This window comes from Lipophrys pholis, assembly GCF_963383615.2.
Source record: "Lipophrys pholis genome assembly, chromosome: 5".
NCBI classification, from domain to species: domain Eukaryota; kingdom Metazoa; phylum Chordata; class Actinopteri; order Blenniiformes; family Blenniidae; genus Lipophrys; species Lipophrys pholis.
In genome coordinates, this window is record NC_137628.1 from 27015652 (window position 1) to 27036267 (window position 20616).

The 20616-nt window shown below is 39.3% G+C and overlaps 2 protein-coding genes across 3 annotated transcripts; both read right to left on the reverse strand.

Moving 5' to 3' along the window:
* Positions 1-6956: 6956 nt before the first annotated feature.
* Positions 6957-9952, reverse strand: LOC308109643 (lecithin retinol acyltransferase). Its single transcript, XM_080463346.1, has 2 exons — positions 9462-9952; positions 6957-8593 (listed from the first exon to the last, which is right to left on the reverse strand). Exons 1-2 carry the CDS (start codon positions 9945-9947, stop codon positions 8438-8440), a joined length of 642 nt encoding a protein of 213 aa, XP_080319472.1. The 5' UTR covers positions 9948-9952; the 3' UTR covers positions 6957-8437.
* A 562-nt stretch (positions 9953-10514) lies between these two features.
* Positions 10515-13185, reverse strand: lrata (lecithin retinol acyltransferase a). Of its 2 annotated transcripts, none has more exons than XM_080463344.1 (2): positions 12565-13185; positions 10515-11019 (listed from the first exon to the last, which is right to left on the reverse strand). In XM_080463344.1, the coding sequence occupies exons 1-2, from the start codon at positions 13099-13101 to the stop codon at positions 10867-10869; spliced, it is 690 nt and encodes a 229-aa protein (XP_080319470.1). In that variant the 5' UTR covers positions 13102-13185; the 3' UTR covers positions 10515-10866. The 2 variants fall into 2 exon arrangements, with proteins under 2 accessions (XP_080319470.1, XP_080319471.1); XM_080463345.1 differs by having other exon boundaries at positions 10627-11019; positions 12715-13134.
* Positions 13186-20616: the final 7431 nt, after the last annotated feature.

Consider the following 20616-nt stretch of genomic DNA (forward strand, 5'->3'; position numbering starts at 1 on the left):
ACATCAGTGCTTGGAGGCCAAGCAAAGAGTAAATGTTGACCGTATTTTGATATACGGGAAAGAAAATGTATTCCTGTTTACATTAAAGAAACATAATACTATGCAGGTTACAGGAGCAGGGAATCATGAAGGGGAACGAGATTAAATTAATATAATTTATGAAGGGAAAGTAAACAAAGGGAGAGTTTGCTGATGTGATTGTTCCCACTGGAGTCATTTACTCTGAGACAATAACATCTAACTTCTTCCATTTTTAGAAATGCTGTTGTTGGGTGGGGTGGGGGGTGGGGGGGCTTGAATGTAAGTAAATACATAGCATGACCAAAACAAATGTGTTTAAGTGATTAGTTTCCTGTATGCGAAAACATACTCTCAATTAGATATGATTTTCAAACAAGGTTTTTATTTACCTGCAAACAGATGATCCGACACATGGAGAGCAGCATGTCTGTCTTCATGTCTTGTCATTTGCACTTAACAATTATTTCATTTTGGCGAAACAGCTGCTGGAAATGAATTTTATCTGAGATTTCAGCAACTTTCACATTCATGTTATTGTAACTAATAGCATGTTCATTACCTTGATGCATCTTTTTTAAGTAATTAAAGAGATATTACAACTTATAAAATAGGATACAATGTACAGAAGCAAGAGAAAGGACGTAAACACCCATATAGGATCATTGAACCAAATTAAAGTTGCAAGTGTATGCCAACACGATGTGTTGAATCCTTATATCGCTACGTTCAATTGATCTGTCCTGATTTTGCTCTCTATTTTAGTCTCTGCAATTGTTAGAAGAAAAAAAAACGTGCATTGGGGGAGTTCTTCTGCCATCTTTTCCAATATAACTTCAACTTCCAATATGTGGGAGTTAAGGATTACTCTGTGTTTTTGATATGTGAAAGGTCTTTTTATAAATGTGAAATACAGTGGTGAATCTCTGATAGATGGGTACAAAGCTTAAATCTTTTAATTCTGCATATATTATAAACAGACTTTGAGTTCTGGTTATGTGGAGTATGCCATCGCCTGTTAAAGGTGACCGTATAGGAGTGACAGCCTTAGTGTGGTAGTACAAAGGTTTTTAAACTGTGTGTTAGCACTGTGATGAACCGGCACCATGTCCGGCTGAGGTGGATAAAACACGTAATAGAAAACCGATTTTTTTTCCGAATCACAGGATAACTTTTTTTATATATACTTAAAAAAAAAAAAAATGTATTAGGAGGTAGGGCAGAGTAATACAACATCACTTTGAAGTTAAAAAAATGAATAATAATAATAATAATAATAATAATAATAATAATAATAATAATAATAATAATAATAATAATAATAATAATAATAATAATAATCAGCACAGGAAATGAATTGATAATCCCCCCAAAAACATGGGGGGATGTGTAGTCCTATAAATCAGGAGTTAGTGACTGGAGAAAGTTGAAGAATGTTAACAATTAGTCCTACTTGGCATCAGACTTATCAGAGTGACCTTTCACTGAGCATCTGATCTTCTCTAGCTTTAGAAAACACATGGTGTCTTACAGCCACTGGGTTTGAGATGGAGCACGAGTTCATTTCCAGTGAAGAAGAAGACGAGAGCTTCTTGACAAGTAGCAAAGTGAAGGCGAGAAAATCCAATTACTTGCAGGCCGGAAAACATTTCAATGAGTTCCCAGACTTTTCTTTGTTACTTTGGTCAAATTTATCCTTCTGCTAAAAAAACCCCAATCTGAGCAGTTTTTGTCTTGTCAACACTGGTTTCTGAAAATCACCAGAGAAATAGCGACTGATGGCAAAGTGTTCCAATTAAATGTAATCAAATTAGAATAAAACTAAAAGTCCTAATTACGTGATTATTGCGTCACATAATTTTCACCAGAAAGATAGACAAGTGTTAAACATAATTGAACCGTGATTAAATTGATTTCTTTTTTGCTTCCTGAACTCATCATGCAGCCAATTTTTTTTAATGAACCCAACAACCTTCAGAGTCGAGGACTGAATGGAATGTATCGTGTGTGTGTGTGTGTGTGTGTGTGTGTGTGTGTGTGTGTGTGTGTGTGTGTGTGTGTGTGTGTGTGTGTGTGTGTGTGTGTGTGTGTGTGTGTGTGTGTGTGTGTGTGTGTGTGTTTTGTTTTGTTTTTCCTTTCCTGGATTAAGTCCAAAGAAGCCGACGGCACATTTACCATTCTGAAGGGCACAAGACATTAAAATGCTAAACCTTCACGACTGTAGTGCCACGGCTGCTTATATTGACCCATTTAAAGAAATTTACGAACTTAATTTCATTTGTTCCTCGCTGCAAAAACCCAACAGGTTATTCAGGCCAAATGTTAGGACTGTATGTAGTTAAACTTAATTTTAGTGCCCATCAAGCAATCATTAAGGCCATCTCTATTTAAGTGAGGGTCACTGTGGACTGGAGCCAGACAGAGAGACATCTACACACACACACATTCACACCTGTACAGGCAATTTAGATTTAGGTTAACCTGATACACTGGGAGGTAGCCTGGAGAAAACCCACACAGGACGAATAATGAGAGGCCCAGAGGCTGTAAGTGAACCCAAGACGTCGCCACACTGTGGCAAGAGAACTAACCAAATACAAAATGGAGGTTGGATTCACTGACCTATATTTTCGCTTTGGTTCTGTCACTTTACGTCATGTGAGTTGGTCGAAATTCAAAAACTTCTAATATCATTGACGTCATTCCTTTCGTGAACAGTCTATTTAAAGACACGGTTCTTTTGTCCAGACGGCGATGGAAAGGGGACCCGACAGGAAATGAAAGGAATGAGATCAAGGGTGCCACGCATCAAATGTTCAAATCCGCACAGAAACTGTATAAATACATTGCTGTTTGTAATCTTTCAATCAGCTCGCAGGTTTACGTTTGTTTCGGTGGCGGGCGGCGAGATGAAAGGAATCCTCTATTCACATGGCGAAGCAGGTCTGACCCCTCTGGATGTGTTTACTCCAGTCGAAATCTGTACATTGAGAGAGTCCACGGTGAATCTAAATAAGGTTATTATGATTCAGATTCAGCCACAGCTGTCCCACTTTCTCATTCAGCCCACAATGAAGCTCCCGTCGGGGTTCAGATGTGTCATACACTCAGCTCACACTTGTGTAACCTGCCAGCCGCTTGACTAACTCTAAAGATGCTGGCGTGCCATGGTTCTACCCTCCGAGACCAACAAGGCTGCGGGAAGCGACGACTGCCCAGTGTCAGTCTGAACAGAGCATCATGCAACTTCAACAGTTTGATAGGAATGGTCAAAGAGATGTGCAAGAATAACAAGACGACTTCCATTATGTCTCAATGACCAATCATGTGAAACAACAATAATCATTTCTCTTGATGTAAGCGTAGCGTCACAGGTTCTGCACTGTGCTTGAAAACCTCCAGACGAGAGCGATACTGCAAAGGCCAGAGCCGAGAGGCGCCGTGAAGTACGATATGTTACTCAGGCTTAATAAGACTGTTATAGAATATTGTAATTTTCACTGAGAGCACTGGATGTTCCCACATAGTCATTATCTCATTTATTGGATGAGTTCATCTTTGCCGACACGATGAGAGGCTTATGGCTCGATCCTTTCAATAAAAATTGATCAAAAAGAAAATTTGATGTTGTTTCGTTTCGGGGCTTTCATTTTGACCAGAGATTTTTCTAAAGTTCATTGAAAAACTCAGAATTCACATAGTTTGAAGAATTTAATGACAAATGTAGCAAAAGTGTAAAAACTGGTGAATATTTGTCCGCAAGTACAAATACAGTTAAATTGCCTCCTTGTTCTTAATTATAAGTAAAAATACGCTCATGTATCTCTTAACATGTAATTTTATCTGGTTGTTTGTTTAAAATCATGGACTGTGGACTTGCCCAAGGTGTATTCTGCCTTTAACCACTGCCAGCTGAGATGGGATCCAGCCCCCAGAAACTATCAGTAGGATAGAAAATGAATGAACGGATGGTGTGAACAGTTGTCTGCACCACCAATACATGAATGTGGGATCAAATTGTGTTTTCTACTATCCCTTTTTATAGAAAATAATATTTAATATGAACTCCCACCTGGGAATCTCCAGTCACTCATTCATCTGAAATGCAATGCAACCATGAGACCATATCCATGACTTTATATCTTATACAGTCAATACAACCTTATAGACTCTGATAAAGAGGTGAATTTGGGTGAAAGTTTAACAGGAAGCTTTTTTTGGTGTTTTTGTTAATTTTAAAGAAAAACTGTTTATACATTTGTACCCATTTTGAAAAGTTCCTTCATCATCCAAATTGTGGGGTTTGTTGTTAAAATAAAATAAAATAAAATAAATTATTTGGGACTTTTCAATGATGTGGGAATCATTAGGTATGTTTGGAATGAATTTTTCCTTGAGCCTTCATGAAACTATATAGCCTGCAGTAAAGAGAGGAAAAAGCTAATCTCAACAGCATGTACTGTCTCAGCAGTGAAATACCATCATTTAGATTTAAAAAGCATCAGCGGTGCCATCTGCCTTCATGAATAATGGACATTGTCCATATTTTTATGTGCTGAACAAGTCCGACTTTATCTTAGAAGCAGACCGTGAGCGCTCCGAGTATACTTTCTCCTCACAGAAACAAAACATTTGCTTTTACACAGCAGGCCCTGTGATGTGCACTCTGAGATGTTACTGGTGGCTATACAGGCAGCACCTGACACTGTGTGAGAAATCAGTGATGAAAATCAAATTTTCACGAGTGAATCAAAGCGAAGACTTCAAGGAGTTCGTTTTTTGACGTAAGAAAATTCAGTCCTGCGAGTCTACCTGGGCACGGCTCAATGGTTTGAGCAATGGTGTTTACCTGTGTTACTCTGGTTGGAGGCAAACTGACACTGACTGCTGATTTTATTTCTGTGCATGAGGGTAAAATACCATGTTGGATAAAAATTAATAAATAACATACTCAAGCTGGATTTCAAGGACTAATAAACCAAATAACAAGATGTAAATAAAGGAGATTGAGTGGCTCTGTTTTGAAGAAAATGTTTTTGGTTTGTTTCCATGGAGGAAGATTCAGTGAAGCACTTTTAAAAAAAAACTGCACTAGAGTAAAGCATCCTTTAAAAGACTGTCAGCATAAAGACCAGAGATAATTGTTGAATATCCTCATATAAAACATCCAATTGTGACGTGATTATGAGTCATGGATGGCCTCATACACTGTATGTACCTACAGAATGTATTTTTAATAGGTTGTGAAATACACACCAAATATTTCTGGTGTTATTTTGTATACATAATTTGCAGTTTGGGCACAATTGTTTCTTTTTGAGCAGTTTAGATATCTTTATTTGGCTATTGTTTGAATTGGCAATTCTTTGTTTTTGTTTTGCTTTTGTTTTTGTTTAAAAAAATACACACACACACACACACACACACACATATATATATATATATATATACATATATATATATGTGTGTGTGTGTATGTGTGTGTGTGTGTAAATATATATACATATACATAAATAACCATTTGTAAGTTGTTTTCTTATTTAAATGCAATTCACTGCTGCTGTTATTCTGACAAAGTCTATAAACTTATATTCAAAGTTGCTTTACAGATACAGATATATGTTACTGAAAACACAACTAATCTACAGTATTATGTACGACCTGATCAGTTAAAGGGGGTGGAGGGGACCCCACACATGACCAAATACAGCAAATTAAATGTTTAATTTAAACTTCCAGTTTGCTATTATTGATTGAAGGAACTTCACTCTACATAAATTAAGTTAATATGGAGGATGATACCTGCAGATAATCAAAATCAATAGTTTAAATTACTCTTCATGGTGCAAAATATTGTTTTCACACTCATCACATGTGGTGCCAATGAAACAAACGCTGGTTTGAACGCCATTTAAAGCGATTTGGTGATTGCACTTTAATCAAGCAGGAAAAAAAGGTAAAAAAAAAACCAAACAAACATCATTATTAGATTAAATAAAGTTTGAACTGTGAATGAAGGCAAAGAGCCGTGAACAGACCAAACAAATGACATGATAAACTTGAGAAATGTTGTATCCTCACAGTTTGTTATAATTCAAGTGCAAAAGTCAAAAATTGCACCCTTCTTTAAACATTTTATTTATTTTGTGCAACTATACATATGTTGACCCTGTGTGCTGATTATATGGTGTGTATGAAGGATTGTGTGAAATCAAACCCTGCAGTCTAGCTGGCGACCCACCTTGTGGCTGTTCCTATTAAATATAGGATTATGGAATTATTTGATTGGTAAATATCAATTAACTCAGCTTATAGAAATGTAAATATAACCAGTATTATAAACCCATAATATGTAAATCTACAACCTGCTTATCTGGTTTCTTGGCATGGAGGTGGTGGAGAGGTGAAATGGTGTCTTTTTAAATGTGAATTACCACCACAATCTTTCTCTCAGCCGTCCTCTGACACCTGCTGAAGCATTTTGAATACTAATTGATGCTGCTATCCATTTGGCTTTCATAACACGTATAAACTGGAAATATGAACATTATGCCATATGAACGATGGGATTTTTATGTCGTAGCCTTTTGTGAGTGTCCCGGCTGCACTCAGCTCTCGCCGAACAGCCACAACATAAATAACAGCTTGTAATTGTCCTTGTAATTGTTTTTTTTTTTTTCTCTTTGGTCTTGAATTTCTGCAGGCCTGCTTTGAACATCAGTGGGAATGTATGTTGAGAGATTGTATGTTTTTCTCTGATTTTATATTTTTAAGGTTCAGCTTTTTGTATGTACAAAAGCATCGTTAAAATCTGACCGCAACAACATTTCAACTGGGGCTTTATTTGCTTGTTTCCAAGATTGTAAAATATATCTTTCAAAAGACTCCTGAGAAATTGATGTCATAGTTTTGTAGACAAAGACAGATGGACCACAACAAAGTATAATGAAGATTTATTAGCGTGCATTAGTATTCTTCATTCACCACTGAGTGTCTGTTTTGACTCATGAAACCATTTTGAATGTCTTTCCTTTTGCCCAAAACAATAGATAGAATCATTTTGAGTAATCACCATTATGTATCCTCTGTATTCCAGTCATGTGTGTACACCAGCAGGTGCGTATCTGTGTGTATGAGAGAGACCTTTTTATTTACATTCTCCGGTTTGCTGAGAAACAGCTTAGGAACATTCTGTGCCGGTTGCTGTTGCCGTTGCTTTTGCAATGACATTCTGTGCAGGATCACCAGCGAAACATTTAACCGTCTCTGTGACTAGTCGTTCCCAAGTTTGTGTTCAACTGTGTAACCGCTCGAGCACGCGATGAATCCAGAAGTCTGGATGGTTTTGACGGTGAAGTGACACAAAAATATATGGAAATCAGATGAAAAATCATGAGCAAAAATGAGCAGCTCGAGGGTGAAAAGAATAGGAAATGCATTAAAACTAAATGCAAGATAAGAAATTAATTGCTTATAAATATGAGATATTAAGTTTCAGCCTATTTGTTTTTTACATTGTGCAAAATTGTGCAAACGGTAGGCAGCTTTTTTTTAATGGTTTTTTTGTCATGTTTTATCCAGTATGCTGGTGAAGTAGCTTTAATTACTATCTGACAGCATGTTTCCAAAGAGGAACCATTTCTATCCTTTTGTTTAAAGAGCTGCATCTATCCAGTGAGATCCACAAGTGTTTGATAACCGTGACTTTTGCTGAGACGACACGATGATAGAAGTGTTTGCTCTTTCACACAAGGAATGGAAAATCGGGTAGAAATACATGTTTTAATGAACCGCAGCAAACAGACAGCTGTTTCTCGCAATTGTAAGACAGAAGAATAAATGTATTGCACTGTGTCCAAGCCATCGTTTCACCTACAGCACAATGAGAGAGTGGTCTCACACTGACTACTTCTCCAAGTGACTGTAAAGTCATGTGACTTTTCACCACGTAAAAAGAAAGTATACATCACAAAATAGTACAAATTCAGTTTTAGTGTCTTCGTTGCAATATCTCAGCTGATCTTCATCTGAGTCTATGAAGCCAAAGCAGTCTGAATCAATTCATAATCTATGAACTGCTACTGCTAAATGGAATTATTGCTGAATTTTAGAGCAAAGTTGAGCATTAATGATGAATAAAAGGGCCAAAATATTCATCTCATTAACAAAACAAACAAAAAAAAAGCCCATAGCATCACAGCTCTTTGGAGCAAGTAATAAATGTAAAACATGTCTGATAATACAGGTTTAAAAAAAAAAAATCGGAACATTCTCAACAATCTACAATTTAAGAATAACTATATTTTTTACAAGAGTGGATGTGCGAGTTTCCCAAAGCTTTTTTTTCACACAGAGAAACTACGGAGTTTCCAAAAGAGTCCTTTTTTTTGTTTGTCGTGACTGATCTCTGCACGGGTCTTCAGGCGGCCATCCAGATGGTGAAGGAGATGAGCACGGTGGATAGAAGCATGAGCGGAGTCATGCAGCCCACATACAGCATGGCGCACGCTCCACACAGAGCTGTCAGGTAGGCGCTCATTCTGCTGAACAAGAGCTTTCGTACAAATGTACAGAACTGGGGAAAAAGCAAAACAAGAGAGAGAGAATTTAATGATGATTTAAGAACTCAAAGTCACATTAATGTAGGCACAAATGAACACTAGGTGGAGCTACTCGCCTCACAAAACGTTCTGGTTAACTTTAACCTCAGGTGGAAGGGAGCAAAAGGTCATGTACCGTCATGTGACCCCATGTTAAGTCGGTCTGAGTTTGAAAGTTAGAGTCGTCATTGTTACTGTTTACTTTTGCCACAAGTTCATGAGAACACGCTTAGTGCCGCTTTGCTCCGGGTGTTACAGCCATGACCTGACCCTTAAACTCTTGGCTTTTGCATGTGACCCTTTTTCTGGTAGATCACAATCAAACCTTTGAATTATCGCTTCATCTTTTAACTGTTGATCCTTCACCTTTTCCCATAATTATATCAAAATATAGCTTTTTAAAATGTACCGCAATTAGGTCAAAAGATGGTGATTCATTTTCCCCAGAGGACCACAGAAAAACAAAAAAAATATTAAAGAGTTGAACATGGATTTACTTTTAATTAATACGACTTAATACTGCTTTCAACAGTGAAATGGATAAAGAAACACCCACACACACATGAACTTCTGACTCCGGTCAAATAGTTTCTGTTTTCAAAATATAAACAAAGGAGTTGTATTACACGCACAGATTAATGCTCTTTTACTATTTAACCCCTCGTAGGCTGGTCTGTGACAGCCAACGGGCCAAATGTGGCCCACAATGCTCAGGTTTGATGTGGTTAGTTACTTCTTCTGTATCCTCGCTGGATGTGAATAGATGCATTTGGCGTGAGTCTCTAAATGTTGATGCCGTCAATCTGTCAGTTGTGCGAAACGTTGTGTTGTGTGGTACTCCACCTGGTACGTCTGGTAGCTGATGGCCATGCCGTATCTGCAGTACATGACGTAGTGCTCACAGTTGTACCACAGCAAGCTGTAGGCGACGGACCCCAAGAGCTTCTCGGCCCTGCGTGCCACCTCGTCCCCGTCCAGAGGGGGCTGGCTGCACACTTTGTCCATGTGGTTGATCAGAACATCCGAGCCATAGGCGAAGTCCGCCACCGAGTCCACCCTCACGCTGGCGACCTTCGTGATGACCCCCAGCAGCAGCCGGTTATTCGTCACCATCTTGGCGATGGCGGATTTATTCTTGGTGAGCACGGGCAGGATGTCCGGGATGAGATGAGCCACGCGGTTGTCGCCCAAGTAAATGCCAAAGTGTGTGAATAGTGTCCGGGGCACCTCCAGCAGGTCGCCGCGTTTGTACAGAGACAGGTCATATTTGGAGTCCTCCTCTTTTTTAGAGGCCGTGAAGAAAAAGCTGAGCAGCTGGTAGAGGAACATGTTGGCAGTGTGCGGCACAGCTCGCACCTGAGCGTTTTATCCATGCTGGAAGTGGGCGGATCTGCAGGATTAAACATTGGCCAATGTTTTAGTTCCATTTTGCCAATAATAAAGGAGCTTTCTCTAATCACTTTGCTGTGGTTACTGGATGTTGAAACTCCTTGTTTGTGGAGTATTAAGGTCAAGGCTTCTCATTAAGAAGGCTGACTTGGCAACAAGTTAAATCCTCATTTGAAAGGGTTGCGGGTATTAAGCCACCCCAATTAAATGACCTTTGTTAATCAGCGGCTGATTTGGCATCATCGTTATTCAGCATGTTTTGGACCAATTTGGGCTACTTCTAGATATCAGACCATGCTAGAAATAGAACTGTGAATTGGGTGCCAAATTGTGACCTTTCATCCCAAATTCATTCATCATTTTGGGAGTAATCATGCCCCAAATACAACAATAGTATGCAGTGTACCTGAGCACACGATCATATTTATTCTATTCACAACTTTTCTCATCAATTTAATTATTTATTTCCTCTCTGCAGTGTGGATGTAGTGAGACGTACACAAGGCAATCAGTAAAAAATACATTTATTCAATAATTGTCATAATCATACAACTTTACAACAAGTATACTGTATATACTGTTGTAAATAAACCTATGTACACATTCACTTGTTATAGTCCTCTGTCGACACACAATATGTTAGCAAAAATAAATCATCTCAAATCAAAGATTTCATGCTCTCCCACACATGTTTATGAGAGAACTGGTTCAATGTGTTCAACATTCAACATTGTCTGCACATTCATTTTAAGGACAGCTGTACAGCAGAAGACACTGGCGTGATCGACTCTGAAGAGATTTCCGGTGTATTCTTCTTTGACAAGCCAACGTTCAGTTCATTTCCTTGAGTCCAGCCCTTTTACCCAGCCATCCACAAGGTGAAGGGAACAAGAATTGTGGGCAGTGTAGTTGCAGGGGCCATACCAAAGTATACGATGGAGATAAATCCAAGCAGGCTGGTGAAAATGACGCTGCGCTGGTCTCGGATGATTGATTTCAGGCACTCACAGAACTGCATGGAGAAGGAAACAAATATGGTGGTTATATGGTTATGTTGTTTAATTGCTGCACAATGTTGGCGTTAGACCAGGGCTGTCAAAAACCCACAGGTGAAAACGGATCTGCCAAAGGGTCAAATACAGTGCTGGTGGTGGATGACATTCAAAACATTTAACACAATGAAGAAGGCATTCATCCATCTTCTCTACCACTTTATCCAATGCAGTGTTGTCGTAGGCTGGAGCCGATCTCAGCTGACCGTGTGCCAGAGCAAACACATGGAAACAAACGGTCACACACCCTCTTTCATATCTGCTGGCAATTGGAGGGATAGTTAACCTAAAATTTTGATATTTGATCAAAGAAGAAATGAACTGCAAATATATTTTTTTTTAGATGAAAGTAACTGCTATACTCGATTTGTGGGTTGGACTCTTTCAATACAATTAGCCGGAATCACACAACAAAAACATGGAACTGAAGAGCTGATTGCAGGAAAATGATCAAGTGAAAGCTTCCACTTTTTCTAGAGAATATATTACTTCGATTGGAAGTTTGTGAACATTTTGCAGCCTTAAAAGCAAAAATATTCATACATACAGAAGTATGAAGAGAATCTCTGTGGCAAAGAAGATTATAGTTTGTGCAGAAGCTGCATTAAATATGAGGTTTTTACAATATAGTTGTACTTTGTTGCTCTTAACAAAGGAAGAAAGATGTGATATTATTTTTTGACACCCCTGGGCCAGATATAATCTTACATTGTGGAGTTTTTAATCGACTTTCACTTTGAAACTGTATCTGGACACGTTCAACTGGGATTACCACTATAAGTTGGACCAAAGGAGAAATAAGCGCTATGGCTCACTCCATCACTCTCATGGTGAAAACGCTGAGGTCCAGGGTCAACCTGGGGCTACTTTAGATTAGGAGCCCTGTAAGCCCATGTTCATGCATGCTAAGATTTACTGATCTGATTTTCAGATTTGTTTAAGAACAGACACCTTCCTAAGCAGAAAGTGAACTATGCATCACGAACAGAAGTAAACACGAAGACTGTTCTAGTATCCGAAGAAATGGGTGTTTTGCAGGGATCTGGTAGTCATTAAACTGATAAGGAGCTACATGTGTCTCAATTTGCATTTGAATGCAAAAAACTAAATACGATTTGGTGAGAGGATTATCTGAACTCCAGGACCTCCCTCAGAGGTAAGACTATGATGGACTTCATGACCTTGAGAACTCTTCGTTGTATTTATATGGTACAATTTTGGTTTATATACACATCCATTTTAAATACAACAGAATTTAACTGTGTTATTATTTATAATATTTGTATTGATTTTTACGCCTTGCACAGACTTGTCGTCTACTGATTGCAGGCTTAATCAGTTGAATGCCGATGAGTTATTATAAACCATCATAGTGCAGTTATTGTTGGTGCGCACAGATTATATATGAACTTGTCATGCACTTGATTTAATTTACAGATAGCAGCACCGCGCCTGCTGCGTACAAGCTTATCGCCAACTTTTGCACTCGTTGAAAGATGCTTTACCTTCTCTGTTTGCTGACTGGCTGCAGATCCGTATCTGCAGTATGTCACAAAGTGCTCGCAGTTATTCCACAGCAGACTGTACGGAAATGCACCGACTAGTTTCTCGGCTCTCCTGGCCACGGTGTCGCCGGAGAACGGCTGAGTCCTCACCGCCTTGTCCATCCGGTTAACCAGAATGTTGGAGCCGTACGCAAAGTCCTCCAGCGTGTCCACGCGCACCGTGGCGCACCTGTAGACGCAGCCCAGGATGAGTCTGGTGTTGGTGATGACGGAGCCCGTGAGTTTGTTGTTGTCGGTGAGCACGGGCAGGATGTCTGGGATCAGGTGGGCCACCTTGTTGTCCCCTAAATAGATGCCGAAGTGAGTGAAGAGGGTCCGGGGCACCTCCAGCAGGTCGCCCCGGCGCATGGCGGGCGGGGGGCCGCTGCTGTGTGCACGGGGCTCCCGGTTCTCGCCATCCAGCCAAGTGGGATCGAAAAGTTTGAACTTGTACAGGAGCAAGAGCTTCTCCACCAGGAATGTCAACAGCTGCAGCATGGCGAGAGTTTTGTTTTGTTTTGTTTTGCTTTGTTTTTTCCAGGAGAAAAGTTTCCACAAGTGCTTCGGTCGCACTCTCTTTTTATCCTCGCCGAGACGAGGAGGAGAAATCAGGCACGAGGACACGATTGGCCACGAGGGGCTGGTGTGCATGTGCGCGTTGTCCTTTATTGACCTCTCGAGCATCTTGAGGATATTTCCTGCCGCATTTCTGTCCCTTTGGCGCACAGATGTGCGTTTGTTTTCACTTAACCCGCTTCCACTCGACTCCCCAGAAATGCAAAACACAACAGGAATTAGATGCATATTAGGGAATTCATTGTGATTGTAAATCGTAATGACGGGCTTATTGGCCTCTCAACAGTAAAGTGTTTCACGTGAGGCTGAGTGTTTGAAAATAGGCACGTGAGCTTTCTAATCCAGCATAAAAGCCTAATTGTTTTCTCAGCTGAGTTTACAGCGCATTTGTGGGGGGGGGGGGGGGGGGGGGGGGGGGGGGGAACGACAACTACAAGTAGCAATTGAAAAGATGAATCAAACTTTCTAATATCAATTTCTGAATGAATAGCTGTTTCCTCAAGATACATGCATGATGTTTATGTTTACACCTTACAATGTGCACATTGGCTGCCATCGATGTAAAAACTTTGCAATTATTCCAATCCATTTTGTTTATTATTCATGTCTGAATATCCCCAATGTGTCTTAACACTCTGAGGGGGTTTCAAGTTGTGCCTTTGTCATAAATGAAATGTCAACCATCTATGGAAGACTTCAATGGAGCTACTACACAGCAACCACAAGTAAGTGGCCCAGTTAAGGGGACCCTGACATATTGTCTATGAAGAAAGGGGTTCCTTCATTCTGATTGCAATGGACATGTTAACGCCATTGCAACACTGCCTTGTAATAATCCACTCAGTGAGGCCTTTCTTTACCACCAAAACATTGTCATTCATTTTTTGGAACCTTTATATAAAACTTGTATTTCATCAACTTCATTCATAAACAATAAAGAAAACTCACAGTCCTATTTTAACCCTTTAATGCCACATTTGAATGTAAACAAATGACATCTACTGATACAAAAAAGACCATTTATTGATCACAACGGTGACATTTTTTCTCCCCATTTAGATTTTGTTCATATAGTTAACATTGTCTATATAGGAGTAATGAGCTTCCCGTTTGCCACTTCTCCAATATGGAACTCGAACACACAAACCCCACTTCTGGAAGCTGGTGCCTTATCGATTAGGCCACTGGGTCACAGCATCATCTGGTTTGCATGAAATGCAGTATTACATATTCACTTTCACTATAGCTGAGATTTCTTTTTGTAAATAATGTATATTTATTTAGAAAATAAACTTTTTTTTCAATGTACTACTTTTTAAACTTGTGTGCGTGTAACAGAGGTGCTTGTTTAGATCACTTTTCAACGGATGTATTTTTAACAAAAATTCAATCAATGGCCTTGTATGTTTCACTGAATTTAACTTGGTTTTCTAATTTTTATTAGTTTAATTGTATAATTGCAATATGTTTCAACATGTAATTTCTACTTCAGACATTTAAGACTAATTAGCACCAAAATAAAGGCTTGCTGAGCCTGTTCTGGATCAACCTGATAAAAGACTGTGTCCACATTCACTGAGGTTGTATAAGATGAAATGAAGCATTTCTTTGACAAGATTACCGTAATCCTTCAGCCCTCAGTTGTACATCTTTTCACTGAGAAAACACTGTGAGAAACACTGCAGCCTTTTTGATCTTATGTCTTTGGATCATTTGTTACAGCACATTTGCAGACCCACATTCTTATAAAGTGGAAAAATGATTGCAGCCGCTGAGCTTAGCGCAGCCGCTTTTCAGTCTATGGGAAAGTGGGTTTGACCCACAAAGCATTCCCCACTTTTGAGAAAGCATGTGTGATTAATGAGCATGTAGCTCCATGCTGTGCGTTTCATTGCAAGAAATGAGTTGCGCTCATAAATTATCAGCAGAGGCAAGATCGTACGCTCATATCACTGTTTGTACAGTGGGTGTGCTAAAACCAACTGAGCCCTTTCTGAATTCAGTTAATATTAAATCAATATGCATCATTTAAAGATGAGTCTCTTCAAATGCAGCTAAAGCTGCAGCAAAGTCAGCATTAGTGCATGAATCTCTACATTGTGGTTATTTGCAATTTGCCTGCAATCTTCCACTTAAAACAGGAGCTTATTTTCTTGGCTGATGCAAAATAGAAATATTAGCGCATGAAAGCTATTGCACACTCTTGTTTTTAGTTAAAGATGTTTTCACACTGCGTATGAGACATGGCTATACCCTCTCCAGTAGTCTTAATGTTTCATGCTGGCTGCATAAATCCCTTACATCTCAACAGGCTTAGCATTCTGGTTTTATACATGTAATTAACAGGCAGGCTTCTTGAAAGAAAGTTGAAATTACTGCCCCAGGAGTGACCTATTGCACAGATGCTAAATTAAAATATGCCAGATCCTGATTTCACATAAAGTCATTATAACATCAACTTCAATTTCAAAGGAAATTAAGTGTTGCAGAAAAAAATGAAGTAAAAAGGTCCTATAACGAATGTTCCATATACTGTATTTGAAATACATGTACAGTACTAGAATGCATGGAAATCCCTTATTTCTTCTTGAAAAACTTTTTTTCAGTGAACTTTTAGGGATTTATTGGTGAGTCATAAGATCATAAATCATGAAATCATAAAATAAACCAACACACAATAAACCGTCATGAGTCTGTTCAACTGAAACCAGGTAAGCACATTTGCAGTCTACCAGACTGCGAATTCTACAGGACGCCTGTTTTGATCTCCAGAACACATTCTCACAATGTGTACAAACATCAAGAAATCCTTTATTCAACATTTGTTCAAATGTTTTACATGAGGATGATCCTTCTTCCCATACTTCATCAGGAAGTGATTATTACTGTTCACACTGATAAATAACATTGAGGATAATGTACGTTTCTCTTCTTTTTCTCTCCTCTGTTCCCAGAATGTGATCTATCGTTCAACCATCATCATCATTTACCTCATAAAGATATATTTGCAAACTGCAGGAACAAGCCAGACACACAATAAGAGAACATGCAAATTCCTCACAGAGAAGCCAAAGCCAACAGACCTCTTATGGCTTTAAATACTCAGAAAGAAAAAGATTTTGAGCTGCAGAATGGTGTTCAGTGTTGTTATCCTTTAAATGTATGTATTTAAAGGATACATACATTTAAAGGATGTATGTATTATGTATTTTTGCCTAAGGTGTCTTTTGCTGGTTTGATTCCCGATCTCCCACTGTCCACAAAACACTGAACTCTAAATTCCTTGCGATGGATGGAATGTGCCATCTTCATCGGTATATGTGAATGTGACTAACATAGTTAAAGTGCTTTGTGGGCCGCTCAAGTGCCATATCAATGGTGAACGGATTTCACTTATGTGGTGCCTTTCAACTGCTTGACCGGTCCCAAAGCGCTTAATCACATTCACCCATTCACACACACATTCACACTGTGATGTAGGCGGCTGACATGCAAGGCGCTCAATCAATTTCTTCGGAGCGATTTGGGGTTCAGTGTCTTGCTCGAGGACACTTCGGCAGGTGGAGATGGGGTATAGAACCTGCAACCTTCCGATTGAGAGATGACAAATTAGTGAATTCTATCTACTTAAACTTGTTGATTTGGATCAAACGATCGTTTCCTTTGGCGGGAACAAGAGACCAGGACTAAACAGGTCCAAGTGAAACTCTGAAAGGCCAAACATGATTCTTACGACTGCTCATATCAGTTCATGTCATCTGTGACGCGAGGAGATGAAACTGTGAAAACATACAAAGACGGTATGTTTTATACCAGATCACACCATTTTCAGCTGAGACGACTTACCGTCTGTGGCCACAGGCTGAACCCTGGCCTGGCTTTAAAACAAACCTTTGCACCCCCCCCCCCCCCCCCCCCCCCCTTCATCCTGGGGAGATTTACACCATGGTCAAACCGCTCCAGACTTATAGTTGTGACCGATAGGAGACCCTAACAAGGCTCTTTAAATGTAATTCCCACTCAGACCTCTGAACTGTGCTGACTTTGTTTTGCAGCCCTGAAACTTAAGTTGATTACAGACGCATGAACATACTTCTACGAGATGTAAATATTTTCAGGAAATCAGTTCAGCACCATACCTCAGCGTCTCGATTTATGGAGTGAGTGTTTTGGAATTTCACCAGCGGCACTTAATAAAAACCAGAAAGTTTGAAATGGTTTTCTGTTGCATTGCTTCCTGATAAAGAAGCTCCAGGAATGTTAACCTGGGCATCAACTTCTGAACACATCACAGCAAGACAGATCTTAAACATCCTGGACACAGCGCGATCAGAGAGCGCTCATGCCTTCATTTGCACTTTGAGAAAGACAGAGACACTTTCCATCTGGTGTTTCGACACAAAGAGGCCAGTTCAGCAAAAGTTCAGGACTGTTTAGGTTCACGGGCCTGGCAGTTCATTCTCAGGTCAGCGAGGCTTTATATCTGCCCAGGGTCTGTTTCTTTCCACATAATAAAACCAGGTCACACAGAGGTAGTCAAGGTACGATTTATCATCCAGTGTCAACGGGAGGCCGACAGATGAACCTTTTTCATCACATGTATCTCCACTGTTTGTTTTGGTCTCATAAAGAGGGTGTGCGTTCCAGCAGCACCTTGAAGAATAATCACAGATTATTCATTGTCAAACATTACATCCTTTTTCAAACTGTGATGGACAGGAAAATGTTGAAAGGAAAAAACTACAGTACAGTGACCTTCAGTGAAGTAAAACTCACTGCAGAGATCCGAACTTATGCTTAACTGACGATAAATTATGCATTTAGTATTTCAAGTCCTCAGCATTAGAGTGTAAAGTCTGCTAGTGCTGAATTGTGTTGTGCCTCCAGCTGGACGCGGACAATTAATCCGTTTCTTGAATGGAATCTGCAGACCTCCAACAATCTGATCGAAAGATCAGAACAAGTTTTGTTAATCAACCTTGAGAGTTCTTTGACAATCAGAAGTACTTTCATTTCAGATACGCTGACTTGTTGCTCTGTGAGGGACAACCTGAAGGTTGGTATGGCTAAGAGTATTTTTTAAGGTGCCAGTTTGTTTGCAGACAATTATTATGTTATAATAGCCTGCACTCCGAACATGGACTTTTACAAGAATAAGAAACAGTGAACTTCTTCAGCAATTATGTCAAAAACTGTTTAATACTCACTCTCTCACTATTATTCACCCCATTTGTTTAATTGAGCGATGATGTCAGTGATGTTGTAAAGTTAATTTTGTGGTTTATCTGTTTCCATTTCTGATCTAGACCATCTTGGTCTTTGGAAGATTGGTGGAATTGCAGTCAGACAAAGGCTGGACAGCTAACCAGTCCATGATGAGACTAATATCTTTAGACTGAAAATCACATGCCAATCTCATACCCATGACCAATTTAGAGATCAGTTACCTTTTCAAGAATGCAGTTTGATAAGGAGGAAAATTCCACTCAAACATCTGAAATTTAAAAAAAAAAAAAAAAAAAGTTGAGGTTGATGCTGATCTTGTTGTTGTGAAGCAACAGTGTCATTCACAGCGCTCCTCCACTCACAACTTATCATATTATGGTTGTTATAGACTATATGCAAGGCTTTAAATACCATACTATGGTTGGGTGGGGACAATGATAAGAACAAGAGCAATCAGAGATTTCTGACGACCACCAAACGTTGGACTCAGACATTTGGTGAAAATCTGTCATGTAGTTTTGATGTAATCAGTAAAAGCCTCTAAAATGAAATCCCGATCCAGAATCCTGATCGCCTCCTAAATTTTGTGGAATCTTCCCTGTCTTAATATCTATCTGTGGTGAAAAATTCCACAAAATCTGTTCAGTAGTTTTGACGTAATCTTGGTAACAGACAGACAGATAAATGGACACTGATGATTTTATTACGCCCTTGGCGGACGTAAAAATTCTCAAGGCCAATTTGTGGTGCCGTTATTGTTATATAATGTAGACATTTACAACCCCACATGATGTCTGTGTATAACTATTGGGATTTAGTTACTTTTAATCACTTAGCATGGTCAGAGATTTCTATGAAACTTTCTTTTGCTGGAGCTCTACATATAAAATCACTGCAGCAATTATCATGGAAATTATTTTCTTTCTGGATAAAAATGAACGCACATCTAAGAAAGAGTTTCTAAAAAACAATATCCTTTAAAGCCAAGTTCAATGACTTTGTAATACAAAGCGGTCTGCTGATAGTTTGATAAGGAATGCTGTTAATGTTCATGCCATGTCTTAGCTCTTATAGGATTTTCTTTCTCTGCCTTCTTTTGTTGATCTGTCTTGCAGAGTGTTTGGCCTCAGTTCAGTCAACAACACGTCAGCTGCACATGTTGTTCTAACTAAGTAAGCCCATAACATTGCCTCTTTGTGCTCTGAGAAAGTCAGACTGCAGGAAGAATCATTTATAATACAGACGAGATAGACATACGCAAGACACATATGAAAAACCATCACCCATATTTACAAAGGTTCAAGGTCTTTATTGTAATTTCCATGCTTTCTCATGCAAATAAATGTGTTACCAAGGACCAGCAGCATACACAGGCAGAGAGTTTATAGAATAAACTATTAAAATAGAATGAAATATAGACAACAGATAAATAGTCCAGTTTGGTGAATGGAAGAGGTAGGATGCTGTGTAAATCTACAAGAAACTAAGAACAATGCCTCTTGTGCAAATTCATCAATATTTCAGAATGACTAAGAAGATTGCATTAAAGGTATGTGATGTTTTCGTGTCATTTTTAATACAGATTTGCACCACAAGGTGGTGTATTGAGTCAATAACAGAAGAAACTGGGGTAAAATAACACCGCATGTGTTGTCAACCTGATGAGCAGGTGTAATCCTTTCACCCACCAGACCCAGTCAGATCCAAACCTGAGAAAACCAGGTGACATACCCACTGGTGTTGAAGTGACTCAACACCGCCACCCAGTGTACGACAGAAGTAATACTCAAATGGTACATAGTTCCCCTTTAATGCAGCCCTGGAACGCTGACTGGAAGAGACACAGTTAAGCATTTATTGTGGATATATTGTCAACTGCAGCCAATCCAATGTCTGACTGCAGTGAAATTCAGGTCGAATACATTGTTACATGAAACATCTCAATATCAGTGTGTGTGTGTGTGTGTGTGTGTGTGTGTGTGTGTGTGTGTGTGTGTGTGTGTGTGTGTGTGTGTGTGTGTGTGTGTGTGTGTGTGTGTGTGTGTGTGTGTGTGTGTGGTGTACAATTATACATACAAAAAAAATGCTGCAATACATGTATAGGGCTGCTGTTAACACAGATGATCAGCTTTGTGCCAGCTGAGGTGATTGGTGTTCTGGCAATGCATTGTTAATGTGAAGGGGTATCAAAAGATCCATCAAAATGAGAAA